Genomic DNA, 15770 nt, shown 5'->3' with positions numbered 1-15770 from the left:
CTCTTGAATGACTAAGAAAGTGTATGTTAGAATCACAATTATCAGAGTGTGTCTAGTAGATAAAGATACAATATATCAGAGAGCGATCAAAATGATGATTTTTTTACTTTCGTTCGACTACTTTTCCCGTACTTGAATGTACCCTAATAGGCAAATTGTGAAAATATTGCACAAAAACGGCATCATGAGTGACAACGATTTTGCAATGATTGCACTAAGATGATTCGCCATATCGTTATTCTTTGACGAAATAGTATTTGGAAAGTAATTTTGCAAACAAACACAAATATTTTATAAAAGATCAATGTTTTTACATCTATTTTCTAAAATATATCTGTACGTAATTGCAAATTACAATTTTAGTGCAAGATTTCGTCACATATAATTTTGTAAATATTTTCCTATCAGGGTAGCAATGGGAGCTTCGATTTCTACATATCTCCGTGACACATTGCGTGTGACCACTAAAATGCTACTTTTTACTAAACAATACTTCGAAAAATGCTTTAGGCTTTTATTGCATTAATTATATATACTTTTGCACTCTTTGAAGAAGTGTTTTAAACGTTCTTGCCAGAAGTTTTTAAATAACATCGGCAAACATGTTTCGAGCAAAACGTTTAGGCAAAGTTGAAACGTGCACATGTCACAAATATTTGTTAATTACGACGCGTGTTAGTGATCTCACCTGTGTACTTAGTCACGATCTTTTAACGTTTACAATTTTGTTCACAAAGATTCGAATTAAAATGATAAAAAAATAGATTGTACATCTCCAGTTTTAACCATCGATCTTTTTCGAGCAACTCGTGTAATTAATATAATTAACATCACAAGCAACATTAAAATTATTTAAACATTTAAAATTTTAAAAGTCAAATACTCTTTGCAAATACTTGCCATAGATCAAAATGCTGTATATTATACAGCATTGTCGATATATATATATCGATATATATCATCGTAAGATTAATATTTTTTTTGCATTATTGTGTTGCATTATGGATTTCTTAATTTACACTATTCGATAAAATTAAGAGAATCTTTACGTATAAATATATTGAATTAATCCTTTTGTGTGTACAAAGTGGCACACATATACATAAAATAACTTAAATAAAAAAAAACTTTTAAACAATCATATACGAGATAAATAATCGAGAGAAATCTCGGTATACTTTGTTTTGTACAAACTTAACAAGATTTAATTTAATTTGTGACATAGCCAACCAATCAAAAATAAGAGGAATGTCATTATTATACGTACGAAAAAATATTACACATAAAAGATAAACTCGGGAATTTGACCCTTTTCGACCGTTGTACCATTACAATCTCCCGACTCGTTGCTAAATTCGAATTTCACCTTCGTATTATCCAAATCAGTATCCACCATCACAGTTTTCATTCCTTTTGTGCCGTAATGCGAGATTGGACCCTGAAATAAAAAATTATAAATTTTCTACATAAAGCATATACGCGCATATAAATAATAAATTAGCAAGAGATGAGTTCAACAACCTTAAAGAATACCGATGCCGTATACGTCGTGTTTGGCAAGACCTCCGCTAATTCTTTAAACATTAGACGGTACGTGTACTTTGATCCGTCGCAAGTGAAACTTGTTGTGTTCGTGGCTACCACTTTTCCCGAAGAAGTGTGAATTAATTCCATCGTTACTTCATATATCGACGGTTGCATACCACCGTAAACGCCGTAGCCAAGTAAAAAAATACATCTGTCCACTCTAAATCTGTAAATAATCAACACCGCTACACACAATATCCGAGCGTTGTACAATTTTGATGTTAAAATTCTGTCGATTTTAATCATAATTACCGGATACGATCGCTAGTTCCAAAATATCCCCATCTGCTTTTGGTGTGCTGAAACCTGCAAACAGTTTGTTCCTTGCCTGTCATGCAGCAACGCGGCACCGTTTGAAAGTCCACTGACGGTTTGGGATTTAATATGAAATATGAGAACAAAGATAAGACCTAAAAAAATAATTGAATGTTATACATGAGATAACAGACCTGTAAAATTATATATGTGATATGTATATAAAAACTATTATGAGATATTAGCCTCTTCGTAATTTAATAGGCCAGATTGTGCCGGTCCTGATGTGAATTCTTCTTTTGTCATGAGCGGAAAACGAACCAAGGACAAAGCGTTGCCGAGAACCATACGTTGGTTCTTTGGAATGACCGTTAATTGCCGCCTTGTGCATTCAGCCTCTGACCACCTGTACAGAAATTCAAACAATAATAACTGAAGAATATATCGTGCAATGATAGTCGCCATACCTTACTACAGCCTGAAATAGTTTAGATTCTCTAACATGAAGAGTGTCTCTTTCTAAGACTATCATCAGTGTGTCGATATCGATATCTGTGAATCCATCAGCACTAAGGGCTTCAGTTGTGATTCTGTCTATGGTGTCCAAGCATAATGCAGCTAATTGTGGTTCATCGAATAGACGAGCTTGTGTCAAGAGTAAGAAAGCGTTATCGCTTGTCAGATTGTTCTTCAAATAATCAACGCAGTGCTTTTCTAAAGCAGACACCGCGTATTTCTTGGCTGTATACAAGGTTGTCATTACAGTCTCGGGATCAATTTGTATCTCGTCAGTGTATAGAAAAAGAAGCACTGCCAAAAATGCAGCAGGCTCAACATCAGGTACTTCTATTTCTGAAGAAGCTGTCGCAAGTGTGCCATTGAACATTGCGTCAAACACAGCGCTTCCAGAAGACAAGACTAGTTTGTGAGCTGGTATACGTTGCTGTTGCGTTCCTCTTCCCACCAGAAACGTCACGTCTGACAATATTTCATTATTGAAGAGAAAAGCAATCCTTTCGCGCAGTGTCGCCTTTGTACTCTGCCAGTTGTATGTCGGTTGATTATTTATAGGAGAATTCTCCAATACAGCATTGTTCTGAGATTGTCCTTCCAAATATGACGTGTTGGCGGCATTGGTCGGTGGCCGGCTGGAAAAGGTCACACATTCTCATCATCAAACATTGCAGTAAAATCTCGAGAGTAAACAGCTAAAACATTTCAGATAAACAACACTAAATCAACATACAATTCCATATTTTTCTCCTGTTCTATATCTATAAAATACGCACTTTGACGTTTGACGTTCTGTTCTACTTTCAGATCTTTGGTGAGAGTTCAATACTTACTTATCGCCGTTCGAAGCCAGGGACTCGCTTCGCGACACCGACGAGCTAGTGGACACGTCCTCGTCACTGGCAAAGTTGAGACCGCGTCGTGCCCGGGAGAGGGTGATGTTCTGCAGCGGTTCGCGCGATGACGACGACGACGACGGTCCGCCGCCGACGGCTCCGTTCATCAAGAACATCGCGTTTTCCGCCTGATCGGTCTCATCTTCCGGCACCTCGACCACTTCAACTTGCAAGCCCTGCAGCCTCATCGCGACGTTCGGCACGTCGTTTATGACGGTCTCCTTAGACATGTCTGCACACGAGTTGTAATGCTTGTCTGCGTATTACTCTGTATCATTTAATGCCGTCGCTTCACGCCAAGCGAGGCAAGCGACGGCTGGCGCTTGTCAAGCGCGTTGTTCCCTTCCACAGTTTCCACTCCTCGCGATCGCGATCCCCTTCACAAGGACAAGTCCGTGCTGCTCTCACTCAACGCGAAGACTAGTGATGACGCACTAAGCAACTGACAGCGACATCGTATTTCGCCGTGCTCTCCGCGGGGAGTTTTTTGTCGCAAGACCGCGTGAAATGAAAGCTGATTTGAAAGAAATAACGAAACGAGAGTCACATCGAGTACGTACACTTATAAAAAAAACATATATATATTTCAATTAAATTATTGCGTATGTAATGATTTACTCTTTCGTTTTTAAAATGGTTTTGAATCGCACTAGTCCCTCCTGTCTGTCCGTTTCCGTTGCACTTTGTGCACTTACTTCGCTGTTCTTATGCCAAAGGAGGGTTTTTTCTCTAAATATACAATTAATTTCATATTTTAAGCGCAATGCAACTAAACTTGATAAATAAATTGTGTTCGTGTCTAACAAGTAAAGATACACATATATATATACATATACAAAACGTACATAGCCGGGTACTGCGATTCAATATTGCGATTCTCGAAGTGGTGCGCCCCTCAATAGATTTCGAATTGCCTGAGCCAGTAATGGCCGCCGCGCGGATCGCGAAATCGCATCTCGTCACCGCTTCGTGTTTCTTGTGTTATATCGCGTAAGAACGTAAATTGTCGCGAAATATTGTCAGAAGTTTTTCGTTAAGTGTTCGTCGCGAACGTCATACGCACATATAATTGTCATTCCGCGCGGTTATCGCGATTTCGATTAAATTTGAAAAATTGGCTGCGAAGTGAATGGATTTGCGAGAAAAGACTTCGTTTTTAAAGACACGTGACTAAAGTAAAGTCACGTGACTTTAGTCATGTGTTGTTTTTTCTCTCTTCCATGTCACGTGACTGTAATTTAGTCATGTTTTTTAAAGACACGTGATTTCAAGTCAGAGAGAAGACTGAGAGCGGCCAGGCCTATAAGAGAGAACGTGTAATCGCTTTTCCGCCCTGTAAGCCAGCGCAATGTCCATGGGTGGTGCACACTGGCAACTACGTAGCCGTGTCCACGAACGACTTGTCGGTACGTACGTTATGTTCAAACGTGGACATGGTTTTATTCCGTGCTATGTCCACAACCGTGCGAGAGTTTTTTATACATGTGCACAAGTCCAAGTGTCGAGTTGAGAAAAAACTAAAAGAGCCGGCCAGTACCGAGGTGACGAAGGTACGCACACGAGCAAGAACCGCTATTCGTGTGCGCTCGAGGACAGAATTAGAAACGCAATAGGCGTTTTCAAGTTCACCGCCAGTACCGAAAATTTATAATATGCATAACACGAACTATAGATTTTCGACATTAACATTAGTGAATCTTAAAACGCATCCATAAATTGTTCGAGGTACACATTTGGCCGTTCTGATGCTTTTTTCTTTTTCTCATATTCTGGCACTTTTTCTGTGCACTAAATTAAAATATAAATAAAGTAGTTGACAATAGGACAAAAAGTAGGAAAAAATGACGTTGACGCCCAATCAGGTTTTGTAACAAGTATATTAATGATGTATTTATGTACAATGTTTACACATGACGGCTTACACTAGGCAAGAGCATATTCACGTATGTTCACAATGGGTTATTACGGATATAATACAACAAATAGTATCGATTGTCGAAGTCACACTTAACACTATTAATACGGCACTTAACGATGAAGGGATACAATATCCAAAATTGTATAGGCGCGAAAACTCGTGTGTGTTAATGTTAGAAAAAAAAAATTACATAAACATTGTGACACAAAACATATTGCTTATTTCAGAAATATGTACAGCTGCGCATGTAAAATATCTTTCTTATTTGCTACAACAGTTATTTTATCAATACATGTAAGATAAAAATACAACAAGTACATCCACAAATCTCTACATTGCACGTGACGTTAATGCGCGAAATGATCGACACTTCAGAAATCAGTATAAGAAAACTAAAGGGAGTAAAATAAATATTTGAAAGAAATAATTTTGCAAAGGAAATATTTTTTGTCAAGAGCTGCAATTTATTTTATTCGCGTCGATGTGCAATGAAAAAATCTGCGGAAGCGGAAAACTTAATTTTAACACATTTGTATAAGTAATTCCTCTGCATCTCCCCCTCTCTCTCTCTCTCTCTCTCTCTTTTTCTTACAACATAATCAGATTTCTTAATCATTGTCATGGCTATTGGCATTGCTTTTTTATTCGTTCTAATCAGTTCTCTCCACGTCTATTGTTATTAGATTTATCTTATATTCGTTTAGTTAAATAAATTTTAGAACTAAATATGTACACGCGCGTTTCCTCTCGCTTGATTGGCGTGTAACAATGCGCGCGTTGCAGATCTATACATATAAATGCAGTGTGAATTAAATTCTATATAAAATATATATAATTAATCGAAATATATATATATATATATATTCTCTATTTTCAAGTAAAATTATCGCGAGATAATTTGCACCGAATACATACGGACGCATCAATGTAATACGTAAAGGTACGAAATTAAAAACTGGCCGCCAGAGTAAAATGCATATTAAAGATTTAGCAAGCTATAGCGTTAAATTAAATGAAACTCTTCTCTCTAGTCGAGACACAAATGTCCGTTATCTTAGTATATAGACATCTAACACAATCATTCCAATATTATCCTAAAGATTCGCTCTGTGAACGTCGCGTTATTACACCGAGATTGATTTGTCGGTGTGTGAAAATTAATACATTTGTACGCCAAATTCGAAAATTCGCAATAAGCTTTTATCGAAGCAAATGCAAGACGAATATGTGTCGTAATAATAAATAGGGAAAACTAAAATAAACTAACGGAGAGAGAGATACTCGTGAAAGTAGAGCACCAATAGGGTGTGGGATCTCAGCGAATTGTGGCAATGAACGCGCCATACACAAAACGACGCGCCACGCCTGCGCGGGATAGAATATTCTAATAAATTAATTATGTCATTGTCATCAGAAAATCGATGATACGATTGTTGGTAACGTTTCTCATTGCGTTCTGCGATATCCGATGCGAAAGCAATACTTTCTTGCGATCTCACGTTCGCGTCCTTTTCGGTCGGTTTTCGCAACACAATTAAGCTAGTCGCCACACTTTACGCAATTCGCAATTCGTGTTACGCGATTCGCGAAAAGATACGTCGGAAATTCGTGAAGATTCGCGATTTCGCGTTTTTTTTCCTTTTGTCGAAAAACGGCTAATCGCGCACAACGAATCGACGAATTTTGCCTCGCACGTATCTCGACGAATCGCGACTCGGGAATCGCGCGATAGATTCGGCGCTAGCTTTTGCACGCACAATAACATTAGGGCGCGATGTCAATGTGTGTTCTCACGTCTCGAACTCTTGATCCTTCGCGTGACGTTGTTTGCTCTTCGCTTTCCTCGCCTTCGTCGCCGTGACTTTCTTCTTCCTCGGCTTTGGCGTGATCTCGCAGCTGCAGCCAGTTCGCACCTCGATGTAGTCTAATGCCCATCCGGATCCGCTCACGGTGTTGTTGGGAGGAAACTCGGTTAAACGATGGTGTTCTCTGTGATGGTGCCTCCTGTGCTCCTCCACTTCGACCTTAAATCAGAAATTAAGAAGCCACACCAAACTTTTATTTCTACTCTCTTTCTTCTCATAGTGCACGGTTATTTACTGAAAATTTTAACAGGATGTAAATTAAATTCGTTGATCCCATCGCCTCACTAAAAAAAACAAATAACATTAGTCATCTTGACAATCCACGCGGCCGTACCTTCGATCCGGGAGTCTCGACGATCGCGTACATGTACATGAACTTCTGCACGCATCTTGACTGATTGCTAAACTTCCGATCGATGAACCTGCACGGCTTGTTGAGGACGTCCTCCCTGCAGGACTTCTCGAAGAACCTCTGGACGTTCTGGCCGTGCCGATAGAGCTGGACGTACATGTTCTGTTGATTTCGACCGCCGACCGGTTCTACCATTTCCGTTTTCGTGGGACAACATTCGACCGGGAAGCCGTCGTCGCCACTTTCCTGGCGCAGGAGCGCCTGCATCTCCCGATACGTCATCCTCTTGTTCGCCGTCTCCTCCAGTGTAGGTACTTCTTCCCTGCGGGGAATTATTGCAATGCGAAATTTGCGTTATGATTGTTTTCCCCGACGGACGAGTTGAGTAAAGAATCAAAGAAACAAATTCTCGGAAGAAGAAACGCTTCGTCAAAGAGACCGTGACCGAGAGTTGATTTTCGCGTTGCTCTTGTTCGATCGATTTCTAGTTTTCACTCTTCCAATCGAATGTATTTTCACTCTACTGATATTTTCTTTGCGAGCAGCGCTGCGCAAGCAGCACGATATATGTATATTTATAATGGAACCTTTCTCGGATTAAAAACTCTCAATCGTACGGCGCATAATCGTCGTTTTTGTTTTTAACAAGCGACTCTTAATGAGAAATATATGCAAAAAAAATAATAAAAAGCGTGCCTCGCCGCGCCGCGAGTCCTGTTAAATTTAAATCGCATTCGATTCGCCGGAGAGAAACACACATGCGCCGATATTCCTCTCGACGTGATAACATGCGCTAATATCTAAATTACGCGGTAGAATGTTGTCGCGGTTGAAAAAATTCCACGTGACACGATACTTTACTTCGTTTTGTGTACGTTATTAGCATTTTGAGTATGCAGCTTAATGATAATTAAGATAGCGCACTCCGATCGCATTCGACGAATATTTAAATGCGACGTGTAAACGCGTTCGCGCGCATTTTGATCGATCATTACGCACAAAGTATCGTCAAATGAGGCGTGATTATCAAGAACAAAGTAGTGCAAATAGGCGCTATGTATTTTAACATATGTGTGTCTCCTTTTCTTGTTATTTTACATATTTCTTTAAAATATTTTTAAAAAATATACGTCGTTTGACTTATTACGCAAACAAATTAAGGTTGCGCAAAACCGATCGAGTCTCGTTTGCTTACGTTTTTTTGTTTTTTTTCTTTTTTTTATTCGGTAAATCTGTACTGACCAGCGAGAGATATGTCCTTTGAAAGAGTGTTCCCTGGGTCTTCGAGAGAGGAACTCAGTCAGGTTGTTGGCGGCAGTAAGCCGCGGGCACAGGACTGCGGTCAGCCAAACCACCTGCAACAAGCACATCGCAAACGTGTATATAAACCGTTTGTTCACATCCGCGTTCGGTCATTAAACCCGTTAAAACCATAAATACATATCAATATCAACCAAAAAAAAAAAAAAAAATACGTGTAATTATTGTTTGAGAAATGTGTGCGTTGTATCTGATATTATCATTTAATTTTTTATTTTGAATTCTTCGTAATTTATTTATATCTCGCAACGTAACATTCGTTGAAAACCGCATTCCGAATCTCGGTTGAATTGTTTGTCGATTAAATAACCGTATATTTCCATTTATCGCGATATTAGTGGCGTTTATCGTGCTATTTTGATGCGGCGCAAATGCAAACAACTCCGTCATACTCGTTCGCTGACAGAGACTAATGCGCATGACTCGGTAACTTTTGCGAATTGTCGGATTAGAAAATTCGCGCCTATTAATACATCTCGGCGATGAAGAATTGCACGCGTGAGAAAATACTCAGGCTCAGTGTTTTTTGCGGGAAAGAAAAGGTGGAGTGGGCGAGAAATCGGCAATGTGCGAACGTGCAAAAAAGCACGGCGGCGTTAGTCACGCATCGCCCGAATCCGCGCGCGTACGTGGAGGTGAAAACATTAATTCGACTTAATAATTTTTATGCAAAACAGGCCTCGCGGCGCCGTCTCTCGCCGCTTGTTAAAAAAAAAAAACGCGCATGCCTCACCTTCGCGCGCGGTGCACACTTTCGATTTAATTGCGCGCGCGCCCGCCAAGTGCGTACAACTCGTCACCGGAAATTGCGCGCGGAAACCGACCCGCTTCTCGAGTGAAGTTAAATTCTCTTTACTTCATCGCTTTTGTACAGAAATATTGCCGAGGTTGCGCGTAAGATGATAATATTTACGATTGTGGTCTCGAAAAAAAGAGAACAGATAAATAACCGCAAATAATAAAATGCTGAACAAATGGCTTTTAGAATTAATTTAGGAGAGAGGGAAGAGAAAATTTTGTCGCATGTTAACACAGATCCGATATATAAGCTGATTATCGAATACCGATGACACAATCGGTTTCTTTATTACGTGGAACGTAAATATCAGACCGAACGAAAGCTTTTGCGGCAAAGACTGCGTCTGTATAAGCGGGACACGCGATGTAGCCGACGTTTTAATTAAGCCATCATTCCTGCGGGTAAACGATTTAACTAAGCAGCCATCAGCGGCGGCGCGTCTGCCCGTACTCTCGTATTGGGCGCGAATACCGCGCGTTTGGTTTAAAGCGGATATTCACGCGAGTAGACCACACGCGTCGCCCCCTCTCTCATCCCCGCATTTGCGATTCTTATCGGATTCTTGCGTCATCCGAATGGAGAAGAAATTCTCTTCACTGACACGGCGACTTTATAATCGTGTAGGGAGAGAGCCGCGCAGACACTTCACGCTGAAACGAGACACCGAACGATCGCTGCGAAATTTTTCTGAATCGTTTGCACGTGCAATTAAGAGGTTCCGATATTAACTGTTTATTAAGATCGGGTAAATAAACGGGCATACCGATAGTGATTATCTCACAGGTGTGCGCAGTCGCGAGATCTCACGGCGATGTTCCCGAAGAAACGATGTTGGTCATCGGGATTGCGCCCCGGCGCATCTTGAAAGACGTCAATTAGAGAGAGCCGCGGATTTATTTTCTTTTCTTCCCGTATTCCTTACGGTATGATGAAACATTGGCCGGGACGCGCGCACACGCTTTTGCGAAAGTCTAAATTAACCGGTTCGTTCTCTCTCGTGAGAGTTTCCGACGCGATTCCCTCGCGCGGTATATTCCGGCGCTCCGATCTCCGGCCAATCATCGTTCGTCCTTCGCAATTTTGACTAATGACAGTCTGACAAGTTCGCGACTATATACACCCACCCCGATCATTATCAATCCTCGCCGGAAGAAGATTTACCGCCGCGGCGTGTACGCGCGGCTTAAAAAAGCCGCGGGATCGCACAAACTCGTTCTCCACGAATATATAACGTATATACACCGCGTGTATACACGCGCGCGCACATTAAAGAGAATCGGCGCGCTCTTCGATCGGCCGAACAAAAATACGGACCGATCCGCTATAAGTCACCGCGCGCGACGTTGAAGTTAACCGGAGACGACATTTTTATGGCTTCTTTTGCGTTCCGAGTTTTATCTCTTTCGACTGGATAAATGTAATTTATGTACGTTTTAATTTGTGTGTACACACAGACACACATGTACACACACACGTATACCAAGAGAGAGAGAGAGAGAAAGAGAGAGAGAGAGAAAAAGAGAAACACCGGAAAGTATTTCTTTATCTAAAGACATTCGCTGGCCCCCTTTTGTATCTATCTCAGCAACAATTATAGGGATTCCAACTTCCCGCCTCATTTGTGTATCTCTAATTGCTGGAATATTCAATAAGGGAAGAGACTAATGTTGCGGATGAGTGCAATCAATTATCATCGTATTAATCGTACCCGATAATACCCGATCACGTTCAATCGGGCACTAATCCCAAAAGTTACTTTAGACTCATTCGAAGGTAGCGATAAAGTAACATTTTCTTCCCTCTTATTACGATCGTCTTCGCCGCGCCACGACCGTCAACCGGAGAACGAAATATCGTCCCTCCCACGTGGAAAATAATTTGTGACGCAATTAGAACCCCATAACGCATTGACGATGACGCTACACACACGGAGCCCGCCGACCACAGCGGCACGACTAGTCTCTCTCTTTTCCCCACCTCGTATATCTCGTGTCACCCGGAATACACTTGGGACTCGTTGCGATTATACGTGTGTGTATGTGTATCCACGATAATACCCCCGGTGTACCGATAACGTTCGAGGAATCGAGCGGGCCTCAGTATCGTGAGGACGCGATTTATCGGTCGACGTGTTTATGTCTCCACGCGCACCACATGGACCGTGTGTGGGTGTCTCTCTTTCTTCCTGGGTCGAAGGAGTCCGAAAAGTCGGTGACGATTAATTGCGCGTACACGTGTGCGCGAATTTATATTTTCGACGTATATCGTCTGTCATCGAATTCATCATCTCAATCAAATGTTTGCCGCAATATGTTTTGGATGTTGAAGACTGTCGGAAGAGAAAGATATGCGGTGTCGGAAATGTAATGTATCGCGATAAAATTTGTAGGTGTCGCGTTTCGTTTGTAGATTTACTTATTCTCATATCTCGTTTCTCTTTCGACCATTTAGAAAAGAGATAACTCTCCGACAATTCGTCGATGCACAGTTCGAGCGAGATTACCTAGACTGGTTGCGACGCGAAATGCCGAGTAAACGGTTAATTATGATAACTCGGACGTGTTTTTTTATTCGTCCCGATGGCGTAAGTAATATGCGGGGCGACGTTATTTATCACCGCCGTCGGGAACGCGAGATTTACAGAGTGCACCGGGAACGGGAGAAAAATTTAAAGGTTTGTTGTTATATATTTAAAAGGCACAAAAAATGCGCGTTTCAGAAATATGATTAATATATATCGTAAAAGCGCAGAAGCGGTGTATATCGCGCGAAACGACGAATGCGCTTTTCGTTCCGACGCGGTCTTGCGTCAACAGGAAAATCGCGTCGATGCGTTTGCGCCGCGCGAGACAACGCACGATATAATCCGCGGATCCTTATATCGCGCGGCTGCGCGCGACTGGAGGCGGCGGTTGAACGCGACGCGGCGAACATAATCGCGGCGAGCATTCTCTCTCGCGCCATTGGCCGCGCAGTTTTTCATCGGGTGCGCGGGTGTGTGCCGCGATTGGAGGAAAACGCGTGGCAATAATTTATAGGTCTGCGCGGGCACGAGCAGAGGTACGTGTGCGGTTAACTCTCGGAAAATTGTGCCGCGTCACATTGCGTATGTTTTTGCACGGGCGTCCGTTTCTCCGCCTGTCGCGGCGGCAACAACGACGATGACGACGACGACGACGACGACGACGACGACGACGACGTCTCTAACGTCGTATAAATTAATGAGATATTGTATCGCGTATCGTTAACAAGCCATCGCGATTTGAATATCAATTCCGCGCGCCGCGATCGCGCAAATGACGAAAGACATACTTGCGAAATATATGCAGAAAAGTATCGCGTCCCACTTGATTTTATATCGCGCGCTTGGCTATGCAGAACACACGAGGTAAAAAAAAAAAAAAAAAAAAAAAACGCAAAACGACGTAGTATAAAGAAGTACGTATAGACGCGTATCTTAATTATTTTACATCACTGAACGCTCTTTAAATAAATGTCCTGTCGCGTGTGTTTACTTTATATATTTTAATAAATTACTTTTTTGTTGCACAAACGAAGTGAACTGTTAATCTCGCGTTGCTCGCGCAAAAACGCGTTTATTTTACGATATAGATATAGCTCTAATCTACTTGCGAAAGAATGTACCTTATAACTTTCTGTGAATTTTACTACTCCATTCGCGCGCGCGCGACATCGAGATTAGTACAGTTTCTCCTCGAACTGAACGGTAGTTTAACACGTGCACTTTTAACTTTTACGCGCTCGTAACAACTTAAGGCTCGCGTTTCGACCAAGATTTTACGATGTTCGTTAAACATCGCGAAAATTTGTACTTCGTATAAAAGTTGTCAAGTGCGAATATAAATTGTGAGCATTTTCACGAGAAGATATTCTCACGAGCTTATCTTCGTCCGCGACAAATATAAAAACGTCGAATAGCAAAAACGTTTAATTGCCTTCGTTAATCCGCGACTAATTATTCGCGACGTATAGCGCGCCGTCGTTCCCGTCCCGAGAGGCAAATCGGTGCTAATGACTCCATAGAGGATCTCCACGCGTTGACGACCGTGCGATAATTATCCGCTGCTTCCGGATAATTTAAATGATCGGATAGCGGGGACCCGCGCGCCAAATTAAGCCCGAGCCGCTAAAATAGCATCGCGCGCTGAAACGACGGCCGGTTGGCCTTTGCTGGCAATCATTAACGGCAGTTTACACGATAAACTCGCGACAGGACTCGACGGCGGCCGGCTCGTATTTACTCAGCCGTCAATGCAACCGCTCGTATCATTAGCATAGGCTTTGTGCGTTTATAAGGACCGGAGGCATTCCCGGCTTTATTGCAAAGTGCCAAAGGTGGTTTCAACACCGGCGTTTCGCCATTTATCGAACGTTTTCGTGAGAGTCACTCGATCCACACGTCCACTCGATTTTCGCCGATTCCATCAGCGAAATTCTCCTTCGCGTTACATTTGCATCACGCGCCAAAATATTCGTTCGATACGTCTGCATTTTTTGTTTTAAATTACTTTTGATTGCTTTTTTTTTTTTTTTTTTTTTTTTTACATTTTTAGCTAATCAGTCGTTTATTATCGATTAGTACAAGAGATCACATTTCGTCTCATCTTATCTCTTCATCTCTTTTCGAAATGAAGAAGCAAAGAACAAGGTGATTTCTTATATAGCAGCGGAATTCGAAATCTTCCCTATTTTTAATCCACGTTTTCTCGACGTTCTCGTTCGTTCACGAACGCGCGGAAAAACACACGAGCCGGGCGAGCGCGTTCTCGCGGTCACAAATATCGCGAGCGCGCACATGTCGGCGCGCGCGTCGCCGGGCGCGCGAGTCGAGGGAGCGCGCGATGTGGATTTTTTTCTTTCCCGGTGGAAAAGTAAACAAGCGCGTGGTGGAGCGCATGACAAACGGCAACTATCGAGTGCCTGTTAGAGATAGGTAAGAAGCAATGAAAGGTCCTCCAGCGTGCCGCCGGGCACAATGAATGGCCATGCGGCGAAGTGGCTCGCACGGGAGGGCGACCCGCGGGCTGTTTAGACAGCGAATGCTTCGCCGTGTGTTATGATTGACGTGTATAAATATTTGGTTAGTCGCCTTGCCGTTTCGTACGCGCGGCGGCGAGCGCGCGTAAATCGTGCGCGCGTGAGAGACCGCGAGACTCCGCGAGGACTCTCTCCTCCTACTCTCCTTGACGCGACGAATTAATGACGACCCGCTCGCGTCGTCGTTACGCGCCACGTGAGATTTCACAGATGGCCGCGAGTGCCCAGGCAGACAGATCGGGTAGCGGAATCGCTCAAGAGAGGGAGAGAAGCGTCGTAAATTCTTTTTAATGTACTTCTGGCGCGCGCGCGCGAGTCTCCGCGATTCAAGTGGGAAACCTGAGGGACGCGCGCGACGCGGTTTCCGTAAAATAAGTGCCTACTAGTGGTCCCATCGCCGACACCTGTCGTATCCCCGTTGCGCGAGCAACGTGACATCGCGTCCGGAACGAGTGGAATGTTAATTGGGAAAACGAGGAAGAAGCGCGCGCGACGCTTTTTTATAAGTTTCTTATTTTACAGTTCGGTATAGTAGTTGTGGCGCAGCCGCGTTAACGAACGCCGCCGATTCTAATGCACGTATGTACGTTTTTGTTTTTCTCCTTCCTCTCTTCTTCCCTCGCTCTGATCGCGCGTATATCGAGTCGGACAGTACGAAAAAAGAATCCTGTTAGAGGGACGATGCCCCGGCGGCGAAATACACCCACGACGACTCACTAAATCATTCGCGCGAAAAAACACGAGGCGAGCCACGCGGCTCTCTATAAGACCGACCCACCCTTTCTCTTTCACATTATACATGGCCCCCGACTATACGATTCGTAATATGTTATTTCCAAATTGTTTTAAATTACAGGCTCCAACAACTCCTCTATACAACGGGGCCCCATGCGATAATAGGAGAAGGCGTCCATTCGACGGTATCGTCTCGCAAAACGCTAGGGGGTTCCCCGGAGCATCGAACACGCCGGAGCTTGATGGTGAGTAGCTTATGCAAATATTGCGCAAACAAACATTGTAGTAGTTCTCGTTGTTTTTTTTTTTTTTTTTTTTTTTTTTTTTTATCTCTACATTTTAACCGCCAAAGATTCAGAAACGTGCTCATAAGCGGAAGGCTATAATTTCAGATGTTATTAACGATCGAGGAGAGATCGTTTCGATGGATTTTGTAATTTATATCGAAACCGCTTCGGTGAAGCGTTTATGT

At 42.6% G+C, this 15770-nt stretch overlaps 2 protein-coding genes across 3 annotated transcripts in view; both read right to left on the bottom strand.

Moving 5' to 3' along the window:
• Positions 1–328: 328 nt before the first annotated feature.
• On the bottom strand, positions 329–3964 carry LOC109860877 (BTB/POZ domain-containing protein 1-like). The gene is made up of 6 exons (XM_020440277.1): positions 3189–3964; positions 2310–2990; positions 2089–2248; positions 1840–1997; positions 1522–1753; positions 329–1438 (listed from the first exon to the last, which is right to left on the bottom strand). Exons 1-6 carry the CDS (start codon positions 3479–3481, stop codon positions 1277–1279), a joined length of 1686 nt encoding a protein of 561 aa, XP_020295866.1. The 5' UTR covers positions 3482–3964; the 3' UTR covers positions 329–1276.
• Positions 3965–6340: 2376 nt separating this feature from the next.
• LOC109860892 overlaps positions 6341–15770 on the bottom strand; it is a 13100-nt gene continuing 3670 nt past the window's right edge. For both annotated transcript variants that reach the window (XM_020440307.1, XM_020440315.1), the window contains exons 3-5: positions 8629–8741; positions 7369–7708; positions 6341–7193 (exon numbers count right to left, since the gene is read on the bottom strand). In XM_020440307.1, coding sequence (XP_020295896.1) covers positions 6960–7193; positions 7369–7708; positions 8629–8741 — 687 coding nt within the window. In that variant the 3' untranslated portion in view covers positions 6341–6959. The remainder of the gene's footprint in view (positions 7194–7368; positions 7709–8628; positions 8742–15770) is intronic.

The sequence above is a fragment of the Pseudomyrmex gracilis genome, unplaced genomic scaffold (genome assembly GCF_002006095.1).
Source record: "Pseudomyrmex gracilis isolate BER0280 unplaced genomic scaffold, ASM200609v1 scaffold_8, whole genome shotgun sequence".
Lineage (NCBI taxonomy): Eukaryota > Metazoa > Arthropoda > Insecta > Hymenoptera > Formicidae > Pseudomyrmex > Pseudomyrmex gracilis.
The sequence above is the reverse complement of the archived record's forward strand: the minus strand, read 5'-3'. Positions and strand labels throughout refer to the sequence as shown.